The sequence below is a fragment of the Salmo salar genome, chromosome 13, assembly GCF_965601325.2.
Source record: "Salmo salar chromosome 13, fSalSal1, whole genome shotgun sequence".
Taxonomy (NCBI): Eukaryota; Metazoa; Chordata; class Actinopteri; order Salmoniformes; family Salmonidae; genus Salmo; species Salmo salar.
In genome coordinates, this window is record NC_138303.1 from 44,698,424 (window position 1) to 44,716,907 (window position 18,484).

At 44.7% G+C, this 18,484-nt stretch overlaps 1 protein-coding gene across 3 annotated transcripts in view; it reads left to right on the plus strand.

The window, feature by feature from the left end:
- Positions 1-18,272, plus strand: part of LOC106567031 (dihydropyridine-sensitive L-type skeletal muscle calcium channel subunit alpha-1) — a 48,573-nt gene extending 30,301 nt beyond the window's left edge. The window contains exons 19-45 of one of the 3 annotated variants that reach the window (XM_014135835.3): positions 216-275; positions 401-507; positions 950-1,037; positions 1,169-1,276; positions 2,279-2,331; positions 2,565-2,711; positions 3,266-3,467; positions 3,713-3,871; positions 4,079-4,189; positions 4,346-4,429; positions 5,124-5,171; positions 5,742-5,768; positions 5,895-6,020; positions 6,270-6,335; positions 6,416-6,507; positions 6,950-7,109; positions 7,196-7,323; positions 7,586-7,682; positions 7,872-7,983; positions 8,090-8,191; positions 8,500-8,639; positions 9,133-9,258; positions 13,091-13,305; positions 13,627-13,703; positions 14,032-14,087; positions 14,445-14,582; positions 14,745-18,272. In XM_014135835.3, the coding sequence (XP_013991310.3) occupies positions 216-275; positions 401-507; positions 950-1,037; positions 1,169-1,276; positions 2,279-2,331; positions 2,565-2,711; positions 3,266-3,467; positions 3,713-3,871; positions 4,079-4,189; positions 4,346-4,429; positions 5,124-5,171; positions 5,742-5,768; positions 5,895-6,020; positions 6,270-6,335; positions 6,416-6,507; positions 6,950-7,109; positions 7,196-7,323; positions 7,586-7,682; positions 7,872-7,983; positions 8,090-8,191; positions 8,500-8,639; positions 9,133-9,258; positions 13,091-13,305; positions 13,627-13,703; positions 14,032-14,087; positions 14,445-14,582; positions 14,745-15,062 (3,147 nt within the window). In that variant the 3' untranslated portion in view covers positions 15,063-18,272. The remainder of the gene's footprint in view (positions 1-215; positions 276-400; positions 508-949; positions 1,038-1,168; positions 1,277-2,278; positions 2,332-2,564; positions 2,712-3,265; positions 3,468-3,712; positions 3,872-4,078; positions 4,190-4,345; positions 4,430-5,123; positions 5,172-5,741; positions 5,769-5,894; positions 6,021-6,269; positions 6,336-6,415; positions 6,508-6,949; positions 7,110-7,195; positions 7,324-7,585; positions 7,683-7,871; positions 7,984-8,089; positions 8,192-8,499; positions 8,640-9,132; positions 9,259-13,090; positions 13,306-13,626; positions 13,704-14,031; positions 14,088-14,444; positions 14,583-14,744) is intronic. The other 2 variants (XM_014135836.3, XM_014135837.3) reach the window with 2 other exon arrangements.
- Positions 18,273-18,484: the final 212 nt, after the last annotated feature.

Below are 18,484 nucleotides of genomic sequence, written 5' to 3' on the forward strand. Positions count from 1 at the left end.
GTATTACACAATTTAAACTTATTCCACGGATCCCTTGGCCAAAAGTTATTTAATCTGTTGTTAGTAATATTCATCAAAATATATATATATTGAGATCTGGCTGCGGACCCCCTGCAGTTCCTTGGACTCCCCATTGAGAACCCCTGGTGTAAAGTACGCTATGTGAATGACTTCACTATGTGATGATAACTCGACCAACCCTCTCTTTTCTGCAGGTCTTGGCTTATGCTGACATTGTCTTCACCACTGTGTTCACCATTGAGATTGTGCTGAAGGTAAAGTGGTCTAGATTCCTATTGGATGAAATGGTATAATATTTAGGACGTTAACCTGGTGACAGCTCGTGTATGTTAACCCAAGTGTCCCCCCCCGTCCCCGTCCCCCCCGTCCCCCCTCCCAGATGACGGTGTATGGAGCCTTCCTGCATCCAGGCTCTTTCTGCCGTAACTCCTTCAACATGCTGGACCTGCTGGTGGTGGGCGTGTCTCTGTTGTCCATGGGAATGGAGTGAGTGTTGCTATCCTGATGGGAGATAGTAAATATATAGTGTTACTGTATTATTCCTGTGGATATTCACAGAGTTTATGAAACATTGCTCTTTGCATGACATAGACTGACCAGGTGAATCCAGGTGATAGCTATGATCCCTCGTTGATGTCACCTGTTAAATTCACTTCAATCCGCGTGGAACGCTTTCGACACCTTGTAGAGTACATGCCCCGACGAATTGAGGCTGTTCAGAAAAAAAGGGGTTGCAACTCAGTAGTAGGAAGGTGTTCGTAAGGTTTTGTACACTCGGTGTAGTTCTCGATGTCTTGAGTTGCGCCGTAGAGATGCAATAGAGCGCTGTAGAGATACACGTGTACACGCGTGACGTCATTTCCACCAGCTTCGCCTGCTGGGAAGAGCACATTGTGAAGGCTGTTGTGTGTCTGCTGTCGGACTCTAGGTCCAGTGCCATCTCAGTGGTGAAGATTCTCAGGGTGTTGAGGGTGCTGAGGCCTCTAAGGGCTATCAACAGAGCCAAGGGCCTGAAGGTACTGTCCACACCACACACACACACACACACACACACACACACACACACACACACACACACACGTATTTCTATACAAATGCATTGCCACACAGCTGGTGATCTGACCTGTATGTGTAACCTTTTTTACAGCATGTTGTCCAGTGTGTGTTTGTAGCCATCAAAACCATCGGCAACATCGTCCTGGTCACCATGCTGCTAGACTTCATATTCTCCTGCATAGGGGTCCAGCTCTTCAAGGTACGGTTCAAACTGTATGGTGTAGCTATATGCAGAAGCTCACATATGACACAGAACAGCAAGGTCCTAGACAGCTCAGTGGCTTTATTATGATTTATAATATGCTAGACTGCATAGGGGTCCAGCTCCTCAATGTGAGATTGAATAATGTATGTTCAGTAGTAGGTAGATGACATAACACTTGAGGTCATAGCCAGCTCAGTGGTTGTGGTTGGGGCTAGGGTTGAACGGGGATGTGGACATGAAGCTAGGGTTAGGGTTGTGGTTGGGGCTAGGGTTGAACGGGGATGTAGACATGAAGCTAGGGTTATGGTTGTGGTTGGGGCTAGAGTTGAACGGGGATGTGGACATGAAGCTAGGGTTAGGGTTGTGGTTGGGGCTAGGGTTGAACGGGGATGTAGACATGAAGCTAGGGTTAGGGTTGTGGTTGGGGCTAGGGTTGAACGGGGATGTGGACATGAAGCTAGGGTTAGGGTTGTGGTTGGGGTTAGGATGAACGGGGATGTGGACATGAAGCTAGGGTTAGGGTTGTGGTTGGGGCTAGGGTTGAACGGGGATGTGGACATGAAGCTAGGGTTAGGGTTGTGGTTGGGGTTAGGGATGAACGGGGATGTGGACATGAAGCTAGGGTTAGGGTTGTGGTTGGGGCTAGGGTTGAACGGGGATGTAGACATGAAGCTAGGGTTAGGGTTGTGGTTGGGGCTAGGGTTGAACGGGGATGTGGACATGAAGCTAGGGTTATGGTTGTGGTTGGGGCTAGAGTTGAACGGGGATGTGGACATGAAGCTAGGGTTAGGGTTGTGGTTGGGGCTAGGGTTGAACGGGGATGTGGACATGAAGCTAGGGTTAGGGTTGTGGTTGAGGTTAGGGTTAGGATTGTGGTTAAGGGTTAGGGTTGCTAGTAATCATATTTCAAATGACTCTAAATACGTAGTGGAAACTGGAAAGGTTGTGTATTACTTTATGTAACTTAGCTCATGATTCTGTTGTGCTCTCCTCCAGGGTAAATTCTACACTTGCTCAGACCCCTCCAAAATGACAGAGGTCACGTGCCGGTAAGACAGCTTTATTATCAGTCTCTTTAACAGTCCCTTATTCATTCCATTGGGCATTATCTGGCAAAAAAAAATGAGTTCCTCCCTTTTCTCCAACCCCATCCTCTCCTCCCATCCTCCTCTCCCTCTTTCTCGCTTCCTTCCCTTCCTTCTCCGCCCTCCCTTTCTCTCTCAATTCAATCCAACTTCATTGACATAACACTGATGATCTAATAATACATCTGTCCCCCCAGGGGTATGTTCCTGAAGCACCAGGAGAACAGTCTTCAGGAGATGGTGTTGGCCTCCAGGGAGTGGATCAACAGTGACTTTAACTTTGACAACGTCCTCAACGGCATGCTGGCTCTGTTTACCGTGTCCACGTTCGAAGGGTGGCCACAGTGAGTTACCCAGCCTGGAAGGCGAACTGGCTGAATCAGGGTTGGGGCTCAATTCCATTTCAACTCCAATTCAGGAACTGAAACGGAAATTCCAATTCTCCATGAGGGTTTTCTGTGAAGAACATTTCGAAATTGGAATTACAGTTCACTTCCTGAATTGATAGAGTTTAAATGGAATTGACCACAACTCTCGTACGAGTGTCACCGTTTCACTGTTGTTTCACTGTCTTCATTGTATTGAATGGTTCCAGGCTAGATCAGTGAAGTGAAACCATAGTGAGACTGAGCGATATTCAGTTTGGATTTCAGACTAGGTACTGCAAGACATATAGCCATTATTAAATGAATCCCTCTTTCATGTTCTTCTAACAAGGAAAGTGTTTTTTTACTCTCTTTTCTCTCTCGCTCCTTTTATTGCTCCCTCTTTTTCCTCTCTCTCTCTCTCTTTCCTTCCTTCCTTCCTTCCCTTCCTTCCTTCCTTCCTTCCTTCCTTCCTTCCTTCCTTCCTTCCTTCCTTCCTTCCTTCCTTCCTTCCTCTCCCTCCCCTCTCTCAGGCTGTTGTATAAAGCCATAGACTCAGACAGGGAGGATATGGGCCCAGTCTACAACAACCGTGTGGATATCTCCATCTTTTTCATCGTCTACCTCATCCTCATCGCCTTCTTCATGATGAACATCTTCGTCGGCTTCGTCATCGTAACCTTTCAGGAGCAGGGAGAGTCTGAGTATAAGAACTGTGAGCTCGACAAGAACCAGGTAAGCTGGCTAAGCATAGTGATGTGTTCTTAACGCTTTGTGATCGACAGCCTGAAAGAGTCACAGAGTATTCTTATCTGCAAGTACTCTCTTTGAGATCTGTGTGCTTGACAGAAATGTCCATGTAAATATTCCATGCGCTGCTTAATGGATGATTTACGCAAAAATCCAAGTTACGTCATTTGGCCTGTTACTATTGAACAGATACTGGGCTTTACTGCCTTACTTTACTTCTCTCTCCTCAGCGTCAGTGTGTGCAGTATGCTCTGAAGGCCAAGCCTCTGCGGTGTTATATCCCTAAGAACCACTATCAGTACAACGTGTGGTACATAGTCACCTCCTGCTACTTTGAGTACGCCATGTTCTTCCTCATCATGCTCAACACACTGTGTCTCGGCATGCAGGTAAATCTAGAACACATCCATTCTATTCCATTCGTGCTCAACGCATCTGGCTGCGTTTACACAGCCAGCCCAATTCTGATCTTTTTTTCCCACTAATTGGTGCTTTGTCTCTTTGTTCCTAATGGCAGATATTTTGGAGGTATTGTGTAGTCAAAATGCTGTTATGCTATTTCCTCAATGGGTTTGTTGTGTATTTCCACCATGCAGCACTGTGACCAGTCAGCCCATGTGACCAAGCTGTCTGACACTCTGAACATGATCTTCACTGTCCTCTTCACGGTGGAGATGATCCTAAAACTCATTGCCTTCAAAGCTAAGGTAGGGTTAGGCGCAGGCCCAGACCCAGACCCAGACTCTGGGCTGGCAGGAATGTTTACTATAGAATGTTTAGTGGGTCTTTTTAAGTATGCTGGAGGTTCTTCCTTTTCCAAAATAGTTTTTTCTCCATGCCCCTGTGTAATCTGTGTATCCCAGGGCTACTTTGGAGACCCGTGGAACGTGTTTGACTTCCTCATCGTCATCGGCAGTGTTGTCGATGTCGTCCTGAGTGAGGTCGATGTGAGTACACAGAACAACGGCAGCCATGTTTGTACACCTATGCAAGTGATAGTAGATACTGGCCGTGTTCAGTAGCAAAACGTCTTGCAACAATAAATGTTTCAGAATGTTTTCTCCCAACGGAGCATGAACCTGGTGTGATCTTTTATAAGACGTTCCCATGCAATGTGATTGTGTTTATTCAACGTATTCATAACTGTGACCCAGAAACACAAACTCCTCGCTCCACAGCGGCAGGTTGTGGGAAGCAGCACTAGTTCACAGCAGGACCTGGTTAGTGCCACTGTCAGACACACGCCCCTCCACGCCCCACATGATCTCCACTCCCTGCCATTGGAATGTCTGTGTTACATGTTGATTTAATATTGCGCCAAGGACTAATATTCTATCATCGGTATCATCTCGTCCGGTTGAGTTCAGTGAAGTGAGGCTATGACAGGAAACACATTAGCATTTTGAAGCATTAATGAACATCACCTTGTTTTCATGTCTTTATTTTCCCCTCTGCTTTCACTTGGCGAAGCACCATGTTTCGTTTGTTTCTGTCTTCATCCAACACGCACTCCTGTGTTTTCTCCCCTCTGAACCGTCACCCATAAACATCTCCAGTGATCCCTCACCTCCATCCACCTGTCTAACCCACCATTTCCCCCCTCCTCCTCCTCTCCTCCCTCTCTCTCTCCCCTCTCTCCAGGCTGCCTTGGCCTCTAGTGGAGGACTGTACTGTCTCCACGGCTGTGCTGTAAATATCACTTTACACTGCATCTGCATCTGCATGGGCCTTCTTGCTGTGTGCTGAGCACTGTGAGCACTACTCTAGTTGTCCGTTACTGTGCCTGTGAGGCCCTAGCTAGATGCGTCCTTACAGAGAGATAGCGGACCCAGCGGACCCAGACCCATCTTGTTGCGCTAGGAGCTAATCAGACATTGGGTTAGACATTGCTTACCATAGAATTGTATCTAGGATTTGGTCAGTATTGTCTTGACTTGGTTTGTTACTGTATGGCTCTTCTCTGAACATGTCTAACGCTAACTAACTGATTTAATGTCCTCAACACATTAAGTACTGATGTTTGTGTCTACATTTATAATAGGCCTTGAAGTTTATTTTGTATTTGGCATGCTGAATGTATCTATTAATAACTGTGTACCATAACTTTCCCCTCCTGAAGTTTTGTAGAAATGAACATACATTTATGCTAAATCTATAAACAAATTACAGTAATGTGTCCGTTTACTAATTCATAGAAATATCCACTAACACAACAATAGTGTCTGCGGCTAATATGATCTGTCTCTGATTGTATTTCAGCAGACAAACCCTATGCAGGCCATTGCGGTAAGACGGTATTTTTGTTGTTGTATTGTTTTCAATTACAAATGTATTAGTCTGACAAAGTTACTCTGTAATTATACCATTGATATGAATGAATGAAAATGAACATGTGTTTTTATTCACCTAAAGGATTCTGAGAATGCCAGAGTGTCCATCACATTCTTCCGTCTATTCCGTGTGATGCGTTTGGTTAAACTACTAAACAGGTCAGAGGGCATCCGTAACCTGCTGTGGACCTTCATCAAGTCCTTCCAGGTCAGTAACCGTCAGTGTTTCCCTGACCTCAATTTACAGGCTTCCTCACATTCCTTCGTAAACAGCAGAGTGATGAGCAAAACTTGGGGTAGGGAAACACGAGACCCAAATGGAAGGTCGGGTCCAACTGGTGGTTCTGGAGCCAATTCCTACTGGGTTGCAGCAACCATGTATGGAACTGATGGTAGTTTAAGTAAATATGACTGGATATCACTGGTTGGGATGACTCAGTGTGTGTTTGTTCTGCAGGCTCTACCCTACGTGGCTCTTCTGATCGTCATGCTCTTCTTCATCTACGCAGTCATCGGGATGCAGGTCAACTTTTAGGAGTCAACTGAATATTTTTAAGTGCATACACACTATGGGTCCACTTACCCTTGAGTCTTCCCTTTCAGGTGTTTGGAAAGATAGCCTTAGTGGATGGCACACAGATCAACCGCAACAACAATTTCCAGACGTTCCCCCAAGCTGTCCTGCTGCTATTCCGGTGAGTCAATCAGTCAGAGCGAGAGAGTGGATGAGTCAGTCAGTCAGAGCGAGAGAGTGGATGAGTCAGTCAGTCAGAGCGAGAGAGTGGATGAGTCAGTCAGTCAGAGCGAGAGAGTGGATGAGTCAGTCTTGATTTTAAAAAAAAGAAATATTTAACCTTTATTTAACGAGTCAGTCAGAGGTAAGGTCAGAGTTCACACATACTGTATATCCACCACTGAGTTGCCTGTGTGTCTATGGGAGGGTGCAACAGAACTTTCAGATAGAAATATGCTGTGTAAAAACACCACCTTTGATGTAATGATTTGGCCTATTGAATACACTAGTTGTGCTACAGGAGAGGCGTGGCAGGAAGAGATGCTGGCTAGTATGTACGGGAAGTTGTATTGTCCTATGGTCAGGTGTAACTGAATCCGATGCCCTCTGTATTCTCCCAACAGTTGTGCGACAGGGGAGGCGTGGCAGGAAGTGATGGTGGCCAGTATGTACGGCAAGAAGTGTGACCCCAAGTCTGACTTCCTACCTGGGGAGGAGTACACCTGTGGAGCCAGCTTCGCTGTCTTCTACTTTATGTCCTTCTATATGCTGTGTGCCTTCCTGGTGAGTAGTCCTTTCTCCTCTCCTCTCTTCTCTTCTCCTCCAGGAAGTATGTTGTTGTCTTAAGTTATCTTTCTCTCCCATCTCAGATCATCAACTTATTCGTGGCTGTGATCATGGACAACTTTGACTACCTGACACGTGATTGGTCCATCCTGGGTCCTCATCATCTGGATGAGTTCAAGAAGATCTGGGCCGAGTACGACCCGGATGCCACGTGAGTTATCTCTGAACCCAGATCCAAATTTTGCATGAGCTGGTCAGCTATTTATGTCACTAAAGAGACCAGTTCTAAGTCAATAATGCAGGGACAATGCCCCATGGCATTCCCTTTAAATCCACAATAAGTTCATGTTGGTAGGAGTTTCACATGGTATCTGTATGTAGTTGATGCTGTAAGTCTTGGTACCCAAAACTAATATATAGCTCCTCTCTCTAAGTCAATGTGCCTAAGTGTATTTTGTCCCCCTGTCCTGCAGGGGGCGTATAAAACATCTGGACGTGGTAACACTACTGCGAAGGATCCAGCCTCCGCTAGGCTTTGGGAAATTCTGTCCGCATCGCTCAGCCTGCAAGGTAAGTCATGTTATTTGGATGAAATGGATTGCCATTTAAATGGGTACCATTGCCATGTACATGTACAACTACGCCACAAGAGCACGACCACCTGTGCTGACGGATGTGGTTCGGTGCCTGATGGTGTGTACAGTACATCTTCTCACTGGTGTCCACTCTCTCTCGTTCCCCTCTTCCCCCTGACAACAGCGTTTAATATCCATGAACATGCCCCTGAACAGCGATGGCACAGTCACCTTCAATGCCACCCTGTTTGCCCTGGTCAGGACTGCCCTCAAGATAAAGACTGAAGGTGTCGAAGGTGTCTTGTCTCTAGCACTGCGCCCGTCTCACACCATAAATAATATTCCATGTTTATGTTTGTCTTTTTATGTAATACTTTGCTTTTCCTGTCTTGTGTTGACTAGGTAACTTTGAGCAGGCTAATGAAGAGTTGAGAGCCATTATAAAGAAGATCTGGAAACGCACCAGTATGAAACTGCTGGACCAGGTCATCCCACCAATCGGAGGTGAGCATTTCACTGTGACCCCTACATGAACCCTACCTAACTGAAAGGTCATGTACAAAAGCCCCTAGAATGGAGCAGCATGCTAAGATGAACCCTGGTCAGCAAAGTTGATCTGATCTGTTGACTCTTTCAAACATCTTTCCCAGGTGACTTCATCTAGCTACCTATACCTATTTTCATGGTCCTTCGAGACGGATTGTGTTTACCAGGGGTGTTGTGACGGATTTCCGTCCACCACGACGTAGGCAATTGCCTCCAGTTAGCTCTGTTTGGGTTTTGACACTTTGTTTTATTGGGATCTGTCCTAGATGACGAGGTGACGGTGGGAAAGTTCTACGCCACCTTCCTGATCCAGGATCATTTCCGTAAGTTTATGAAGCGTCAAGAGGAGTACTATGGCTACCGGCCCACCAAGAAGAGTGCTAATGGGAGTGCTCCAGAGATGCAGGTGAGGCCCTCCACAGTATTGTATAGCAGGTTTGGGGTCAATTCAGGAATTAAACTGAATTTCCAATTCAACAATTGAAGAAAGTGCATCTATTTCTAATGACTTCTCAATAAACTGAAAAGGAGAAACGATTTATTTAAAGCGTTTTTCTATTTAGAATTGAAAATTCAAATCACTTCCTGAATTGAGTGAATTCAATTCCAATTGACACCGACCAACGCTCGTTTGGATGTACACCTTTCTGCACACCATCTTTAGGCCTCAAAATCATCCTCTGCTTGTGTCGAACATCTCAACCACTACTTTAATCTCTACCTCTCTTTCTCTTTTACCCTCCATGTTTATTTCTCTCATCCTCTCTTGCATCTTCTCTCCCTTTGTTTCTCTCCTCACCTTGGTCGTCTGGAATTCTTCCTTATTGTTCTCACCCTCTCTCTTTTCTCTGCCTCTTCCTCTGTTTGTCCCTCTCCCATTTCCTACCTCTCCTCCCCAGGCTGGTCTGAGGAGTATAGAGGAGGAGGCAGCTCCAGAGCTCCACAGGGCCATCTCAGGAGACCTGCTGAATGAGGAGGAGATGGAGAGAGCCATGGAGGAAGCTCTGGAGGAAGGCATCTACAGGGTGAGTCACCGACGGACCACTTTCCTTTAGTTTAGCACATTTTATTATCCCATATGGGGAAGTAAATATGGTTCCAACACGCCGTAAACAAAAAGGACGTTAAAAACAATATCATACCGTACTGTTTATATACAGTGCATTCGGAAAGTATTCAGATCCCTTGATTTTTTTACACATTTTGTTACGTTACAGCCTTATTCTAAAATGGATTAAATCATTTTTCCCCCTCATCAATCTACACACAATACCCATAATGACAAAAAACAGGTTATTAGATATTTTTGCAAAACAATGAACTGAAATATCACATTTCCGTAAGTATTCAGACCCTTTACTCAGTAGTTTGTTGAAGCACCTTTGGCAGTGATTACAGCCTCGAGTCGTCTTGGGTATGACACTACAAGCTTGGCACACCTGTATTTGGGGAGTTTCTCCCATTCTTCTCTGCAGATCCTCTCAAGCTCTGTTAGGTTGGATGGGGAGCATCGCTGCACAGCTATTTTCAGGTCTCTCCAGAGATGTTCGATTGGGTTCAAGTCCGGGCTCTTGCTGGGCCACTCAAGGACATTCAAAGACTTGTCCCGAAGCCACTCCTGCATTGTCTTGGCTGTGTGCTTATGGTCGTTGTCCTGTTGGAAAGTGAACATTCGCCCCAGTCTGAGGTCCTGAGCGCTCTGGAGCAGGTTTTCATCAAGGATCGCTGTACTTTGCTCCATTCATCTTTCCCTCTATCCTGACTAGTCTCCCAGTCCCTGCCGCTGAAAAATTGGTGCCAGATTTCCTCCAGACGTGATGCTTGGCATTTAGGCCAAAGAGTTCAATTTTGGTTTCATCAGACTGGAGAATCTTGTTTCTCATGGTCTTAGAGTCCTTTAGGTGCCTTTTTGCAAACACCACGCGGGCTGTCATGTGCCTTTTACTGAGGAGTGGCTTCCGTCTGACCACTCTACCATAAAGGCCCAATTGGTGGAGTGCTGCAGAGATGGTTGTCTTTCTGGAAGGTTATCCCATCTCCAAGGAGGAACTCTAGAGCTCTGTCAGAGTGACCATTGGGTTATTGGTCGCCTCTCTGACCAAGGCCCTTCTCCGCCAAATGCTCAGTTTGGCCGGGCGGCCAGCTCTAGGAAGAATCTTGGTGGTTCCAAACTTCTTCCATTTAAGAATGATGGAGGCCACTGTGTTCTTGGGGACCTTCAATGCTGCAGACATTTTTTGGTACCCTTCCCCAGATCTGTGCCTCGACACAATCTTGTCTCTGAGCTCTACGGACAATTCCTTTGACCTCATGGCTTGGTTTTAGCTCGGACTGCGTGAATCAGGTCTTCATGGTCAAATTGCTGCAAAGAAACCACTACTAAAGGACACCAATAAGAAGAAGAGACTTGCTTGGGCTAAGAACATGAGCAATGGACATTAGACCGGTGGAAATCTGTCCTTTGACAATTTTTGGTTCCAACCGCCGTGTCTTTGTGAGACACAGAGTAGGTTAACGAATGATCTCCGCATGTGTGGTTCCCACCGTGATGCATGGAGGAGGAGGTGTGGTGGTGCTTTGCTGGTGGCACTGTCAGTGATTTATTTAGAATTCAAGGCACACTTAACCAGCATGGCTACCACAGCATTCTGTAGTGATGCGCCATCCCATCTGGTTTGCACTTTGTGCAACTATCATTTGTTTTTCTACAGTACAATGACCCAAAACACCTCCAGGCTGTGTAAGGGCTATTTGACCAAGGAGAGTGACTGCTGCATCAGATTACCTGGCCTCCAGAATCACCCGATCTCAACCCAATTGAGATTGTTTGAGATGAGTTGGACCGCAGAATGATGGAAAAGCAGCCAACAAGTGCTCAGCATATGTGGGAACTCCTTCAAGACAGTTGGAAAAGCATTCCTCATGAAGCTGGTTGAGAGAATGCCAAGAGTGTGCAAAGCTGTCAAGGCAAAGGGTAGCTACTTTGAAGAATCTCAAATATAAAATATTTGGATACTACATGATTCCATATGTGTTATTTCATAGTGTTGATGTCTTCACTATTATTCTACAATGTAGAAAACAGTAAAAAAAGAAAGAAAGAAAACCCTTAAATGTGAAAATAAAAAAAACATTACGGAGTATTGTGTGTAGATTGATGAGAGAATTTTTTTTAGAATAAGGCTGTTACGTAATAAAGGGGTCTGAATACTTTCCGAATGCTCTGAACATATATTATATTTCATTTAGCCTGTCACAGTCTTTATCTTTAATCAGAGCAGGATAGAATAACATAAACTCAGCAAAAAAAAGAAACGTCCCTTTTTCAGGACCCTGTCTTTCAAAGATAATTCGTAAAAATCCAAATAACTTCACAGATCTTCATTGTAAAGGGTTTAAACACTGTTTCCCATGCTTGTTCAATGAACCATAAACAATTAATGAACATGCACCTGTGGAATGGTCGTTAAGACACTAACAGATTACAGACGGTAGGCAATTAAGATCACAGTTATGAAAACTTAGGACACTAAAGAGGCCTTTCTACTGACTCTGGAAAACACCAAAAGGAAGATGCCCCGGGTCCCTGCTCATCTGCGTGAACGTGACGTGTCTTAGGCATGCTGCAAGGAGGCATGAGGACTGCAGATGTGTCCAGTGCAATAAAGTGCAATGTCCATACTGTGAGACGCCTAAGACAGCGCTACAGGGAGACAGGATGGACAGCTGATCATCTTCGCAGTGGCAGACCACGTGTAACAACACCTGCACAGGATCGGTACATCCGAACATCACACCTGCCGGACAGGTACAGGATGGCAACAACAACTGCCCGAGTTACACCAGGAACGCACAATCCCTCCATCAGTGCTCAGACTGTCCACAATAGGCTGAGAGAGGCTGGACTGAGGGCTTGTAGGCCTGTTGTAAGGCAGGTCCTCACCAGACATCACCGGCAACAACGTCGCCTATGGGCATAAACCCACCGTCGCTGGACCAGACAGGACTGGCAAAAAAAAGTGCTCTTCACTGACGAGTCGCGGTTTTGTCTCACCAAGGGTTATGGTAGGATTCGCGTTTATCGTCAAAGGAATGGGCGTTACACCAAGGCCTGTGCTCTGGAGCGGAATCGATTTGGAGGTGGAGGGTCCGTCATGGTCTGGGGCGGTGTGTCACAGTATCATCGGACTGAGCTTGTTGTCATTGCAGGCAATCTCAACGCTGTGCGTTACAGGGAAGACATCCTCCTCCCTCATGTGGTACCCTTCCTGCAGGCTGATCCTGACATGACCCTCCAGCATGACAATGCCACCAGCCATACTGTTCGTTCTGTGCGTGATTTCCTGCAAGAAAGGAATGTCAGTGTTCTGCCATGGCCAGCTAAGAGCCCGGATATTAATCCCATCGAGCACGTCTGGGACCTGTTGGATCAGAGGGTGAGGGCGAGGGCCATTCCCTCCAGAAATGTCCGAGAACTTGCAGGTGCCTTGGTGGACGAGTGGGGTAAACATCTCACAGCAAGAACTGGCAAATCTTGTGCAGTCCATGAGGAGGAGATGCACTGCAGTACTTAATGCAGCTGGTGGCCACACCAGATAGTCCTGACTGTTACTTTTGATTTTGACCCCCCCCCCCCTTGTTCAGGGACACATTATTACATTTCTGTTAGTCACATGTCTGTGGAAATTGTTCAGTTTATGTCTCAGTTGTTGAATCTTGTTATGTTCATACAAATATGTACACATGTTAAGTTTGCTGAAAATAAACGCATTTGACAGTGAGAGGACGTTTCTTTTTTTGCTGAGTTTAGATGTGCCCGGTTTGTTTTAACCACAGTGTTTGTGTTTGGTTGTCCAGCGCCAGGGCGGTCTGTTTGGGGACTATTCAGATCCGTTCTCCACAGAGACCAGCAGTGTCCTGCCCTCCCACATGGCTAGCCAGCGTCCCCTACAGCTATCAGAGAACCGCCCCGAGGAGGCTGAGTCGCCCCTCAGTCGCTCAGACTCTGTCTTTCTCCCCAATACAGAGTTCTTTCCCCTGACCCCCACCAAACACAACAGCAACAACAACGCGTGAGTAACGTCGTCTCCAGGCTAATTGAGTACTGTTACTGACCTCAACCAAACACAACAGCAACAACAATCTATGAGTAGAGTGCTGCTGCGTCACCAAAACTGCATTTGCTGCCACAGAAACGAATGAATGGAGGCCCAAGATTAATAAGCACTTTGAGAACCTGGAAAAGCACTGTATGAATCCAATCAATCAATGATCTACTTCTGCAAATGCCCAAATTCAGCACAATTTGGGTGATACGGTACACTTTGCTTGCTGGTATGTATAAGATACATGGCTTACCTGATTATATATAGATTTTTTTTTAACGTTTATAGGTTTTCTTATGAGAGAGAGGAGAGTCCGAAAGTGAGCAGGCACCATTCCAGAGTGGACACAGAGCGCAGCTCTCCAGGTCAGTTCAACATCAGCCTAGGCCGGGATTATTCTGCGTAAGAGCCGCGTTACAGCGTGCTTGACAGTCAAAGGTCATCTCCACTTGAGCTGACATGCACAGTGTTTACTATGAATGTGATCTCCGCGAAAAATGCCTTGAAAAGCCACATTGTCAGCTGTCTAGTGCGCTGCGCTAGGAATTGAATCCCGGCCCTAGTCACCTAAATCAATCCTATTATCTGCTGATCATCATCACCCTGCATTATATTTGACATACTGTTGGATACTCTTTAGTCATTCTTGTGTCCTACAATAAATAACTGTGTTCTTCTGTCTGTCTCCTGTAGATAGCAGACACTTCTCTGAGATCAGTGAGAAACCAATCAGAACAGACATCACTCAGGTAACATAGTACAGATCAGATTGAAGACCCCAAACAACCCATTTAAACACTAAATGCCATAGACCAGGGATGGGCAACTCCAGTCCTCGCGGGCCTGAGTGGTGTCACGCGGGTTCTCCATCCCGAGCAAACACCGCTGATTACACTAATTGCATTCTAAACTGAAGATCATGATTAGCTAAATATTGGAGTCAGGCGTGTTAGCTGTGGCTGGGGGAAAAAGTGTAACACCAATCAGGACCCTGAGGACTGGAGTTGCCCATCCCTGTCATAGACGAAACGGATTGAATTTAGCTGAGTCATGATTCTATTGTTCTATGAATGTCCTAACTGTAAGTGTTGTCTTTGTTGTTGCAGTTCCCCTACGACCTCAAATACGGTGAGAGCCAGTCTCTTCCCAGCTGTCCCCAAGCTAAAGGGGAGGCTACAGAGGAAGATGAAGGGGCCACGGGAGGCTCTGTGTCTGCACCTGCCGCTGACCAGCTGATCAAAGAGGTACGTTGATACTGATTAACAGATTGTTGTAGAAACAAGAGTATAAAGTTATTTAAACTGCATATGTAAATCCATGTTTTCCTCTGTGCCAGGTTCCTCCCTGAGACCCTATGTTTTTAACAGTAAACATCATATCAATGTACGTATCATGTCCTCCGTCAGGTCTTAGTGGTTGGTGGTCTTGGCGACCTGGCCAATGACGATTCGTTTGTGGCGGTGACTCGTAATGAAATGGCTGAGGCGATGCGCATGCCCATGTCCCACTTTGAAGACGTGGCCCTGGGCCTCCTCAACGGGCGCAGTGGCCGCGCAACCTCCGCCACGAGGAAGAAGAGCCCAATCCCTGTGCCCCCTTCCGCACCCGACCGGCCCTCTAGGTCTTCAGAACTGAAACCGAAACCCCAGGAGCAGAGAAAGAAGCGCCCCTTCCCACCCTTTAAACAACACCTGAAGGTGGAAGAGGCAGACACCAAAGTGTAGAGAGTCTGTCATCGGAGTGCCCATGATGACAGTGGCATTATCTTGTGACATGATATGACTCTTGACTTGACAAGGCTGTGTTGTAGTTGGTGACATCACACACTCCCAGCATTAACAAATCCTGATTGGTTGCCATGGAGATGAGATCAATCCACTAACCATAGTTTCCAATGGAGACTGGAGAAAATAGGCCCTCTAACTAGGGTTCATGGCCGATAAACTAATCTCTCGCTGGTTGGCTGTTCAGGTTTTAACATGTTATTCCACTGTGGTTGATTCTTGTCAATTCTGATTCAATTCTTGAATCAGATTCATGATTCTTATGGAAAACTAACCGACAAAGGAAAAGGAATATTCTGCTACAGTAATACATTTTAATCTTCTCAGTTCCGCCATATTTATTTCAACAAATTAAAAAAGAACTTATCACAGAGTGCACAGGTTCATGAACCTCTTTCTTTGTTATACTGTTTGTTGACATAATAATCTATTCCATAGAGTGGTTAGACAGAACAACTATGTCCCGTCTGCTGTGTTTCTTACTAAAACCCTAACTAAGGCCCTGTACACACTGCAGGATAGCATTTTTTGTCATGAATCTTGTTCTGGAGGCAGCGCTGCACTGGTCACTAGCGAGCATTAAAAAAATCTCTTTTTAAACTTAACCCTAACCTTAAATTAAGACCAAAAAAGCCCATTTTGACTTTGCAGCTGGCCTATCTAAGGGGAAATCGCTCCATTCTGCCTCCAGGACAAGACACATGACAATAAACGTCAACATGCGCACACACGCAACTTGTACACGTATTGTGTGCCTGGTGACAGATGGTGCTTTCAAGACAAATGGGAACTCTGGAAAAAAACGAAGTAAAATCATGACGTCAGTGATCTTCAGGTCGGAAAGTCAGAGCTCTAGAAAGATGCCTGAGTTTCCGACTTGGAATTCCGAGTTGGACTCCCTGTCGGAGCACTTTTTTTCCCAGTTGTCTTGAAGGTGCTGAAGTCTGAGATTTCTGAGTTACCAGTTGTTTTGAATGCAGCAAAAGTCTGTGAGTGGAGACAGGGGTGTCCCGGCAAGGGCTGAAGGGGAAAAAAGGAGGTGAGAAAGAAAGGATGCCATTTTGGATCACCTGTGAGTGCGTTTCAGTGAGTTTCTATGTATCTGGGACAACTGCAACTGTTGCGTTTGAACGGTTTAGTTCAATCTTTTGAAAATAGTCTCTCCTGTTAAAACATCCAGGATGCAAGGAAAGGCTTAGTACACACTCAGGTTGTACACCTGATGCACAACACATTTGACACAATGGTTGTGATACATCAAATAGTTTTGATGAAGCCTCACCATAGAGATAGAGGACTCTGCATGGATATCACCCGTTTTTAGCATGGACAGTGCTATTGAGGGCTTCCACCATTTTATAGTGGTTAACTGGGTGGGGACTCCCATGAGTTTGGAGCAATCAGTCACTGAAGAACATGAACTACTTTAAAATGGAGATAGCCTCAATAGCACTACTGTCACAGACACAAAGATGAGTCTATCTCTATGAGCCTCACTGTTTGTGTTCATAAAGGCAACGTTCTTCATTTATATTGTTAAAGGGAGGACTTGCCATCTTTTTACTTTATTTACACTTGTCTTCATTTAATCGAGACTTGTAAAACACAGTTTCCTTTGCTCAACCTCCTCCCACTGTGGGTTTGGGCACTTTTTTAAGAGGAAGTTTCTTTTCTTTTATTTTAAATGTGTTGGACATTTCTTTGTACTTTTAATTTATTAGTTATTATTGTTTTATCAATGTTTGAATACTCACTGAAATAGGTGTATAGGGGAGAGTGGGGTAAGTGGAGCAAATGTTTCATTCAGCATCACTCTGTAAAGGGAAATATATTATTTCTAACAAAAGGTATCTACATATATTTCAGGATGCTGCGCATCCCCTGAAATAATCAGAATTCATGTCAAAATTAGTTTTGAAAACATAGTTTGTTCCAAAAACAAGTGGTCTCTTGGCACAACTTACCCCAGGTTAAGCCACCAACACATTTCTGTACTGAATGAAATATTACCACTACCTATTTAAAACCATGTCTATCTTTATTTCCAAACACAATGACAATCACTGTTTGTCTTTTAATCAAATTTTACCCCAAGCTTAACGCCTAACAACCACTTTGTACTTTCTTTTTAACATATCCCAATGATAATGCTTTGCATTATGCTCGGGAAGAAAACACATGCTCACTTACCCCAAGACAAACATTTTGGTTTAGATACAAGCATCATGAAACCTCAAATTCATTTGACTTGTTGAAAATTCCATTTTTTGGTCCCAACTTGCTTACCACTTTTTACATGTGGTTTCTTCCTTCACAGACTCCATAAAATGACATTTTCCTAAATATTTGGTCAAATTATACATTTTGTTTGGTGTTTCCTAGAAACAAGGGAGGCTCAACTTACCACACTCTTCCCTACTAGTATTTAGCACTTATCTAACAGATCACATTGTAGTTCATGAAGATATGAGTATTTAATATAAACCAGAGATTTTGTTAAATGAGATTCATATGTATTAATGACCGGAGGTTGAAAGTAAGAAAAAAAATGTAATAAAGGCGATTCAGGATTTTAAGTAATGCTGAAGTTAGATTTGATTAATGCAAGAGTTGTTAGTCATATCAGCATACCTGGTGTATGGTGGAGTTAGCATGAAGGCCCACATAGGGGATTAACTGGTTTTGTACAAAACAACTTTGCACATTTTTTGTCTGGGGAAGGATCTCAAAAGTATTTTGCTTAATTCCTTGTGAGCTCTTTCCTCACCTTCTCCTGAAAATGTAAGTTGTAAGCAAGGAGAGCATTGGAGAAGATCTGATGTTTTGAGGATGCAAAGAAAGACCGAATCAAGGAAAATACCTTTGAGATTCACCCCAGGTCATTTTTAAGTTGTCTTAAAGGAGTTATTTTTCACTTCATCATCCTCTTGTTGGCCATTTCTGCCTTAGTAACCATTTTGTCTTTAAAAAGATAATGCTGCGTAAATCAGACTTTAAGTAGTGGGTGGGACAGCTTCTAACCCTGCTATAACAAGTTTACACAAGTATACCCATCTTCTAATATGTGCCTTTCAACAAAATGTTTTTTTTTCTTCATGTCAGTCAGATGGAGCTTACAATGGCAAAACAAATAAAACATCCATTACTTTGGTTTACTTGATTTTTTTGTAATGTGCAGTGCTTGACTTGGACTGAAATAGGTGCCAGTACTGTTTATATTTAGGTGCAGGAACCCCACAATACTTTTGAGCTAATATTCTATAAGAGGAACAGGAGCTCAAGCAGTAGAACATTTGAGATGCCAGTACTCAGCTCTGGTGAACTCCTTCCCAAGTCAAGCACTGGTTATCTGCAAAAATAAA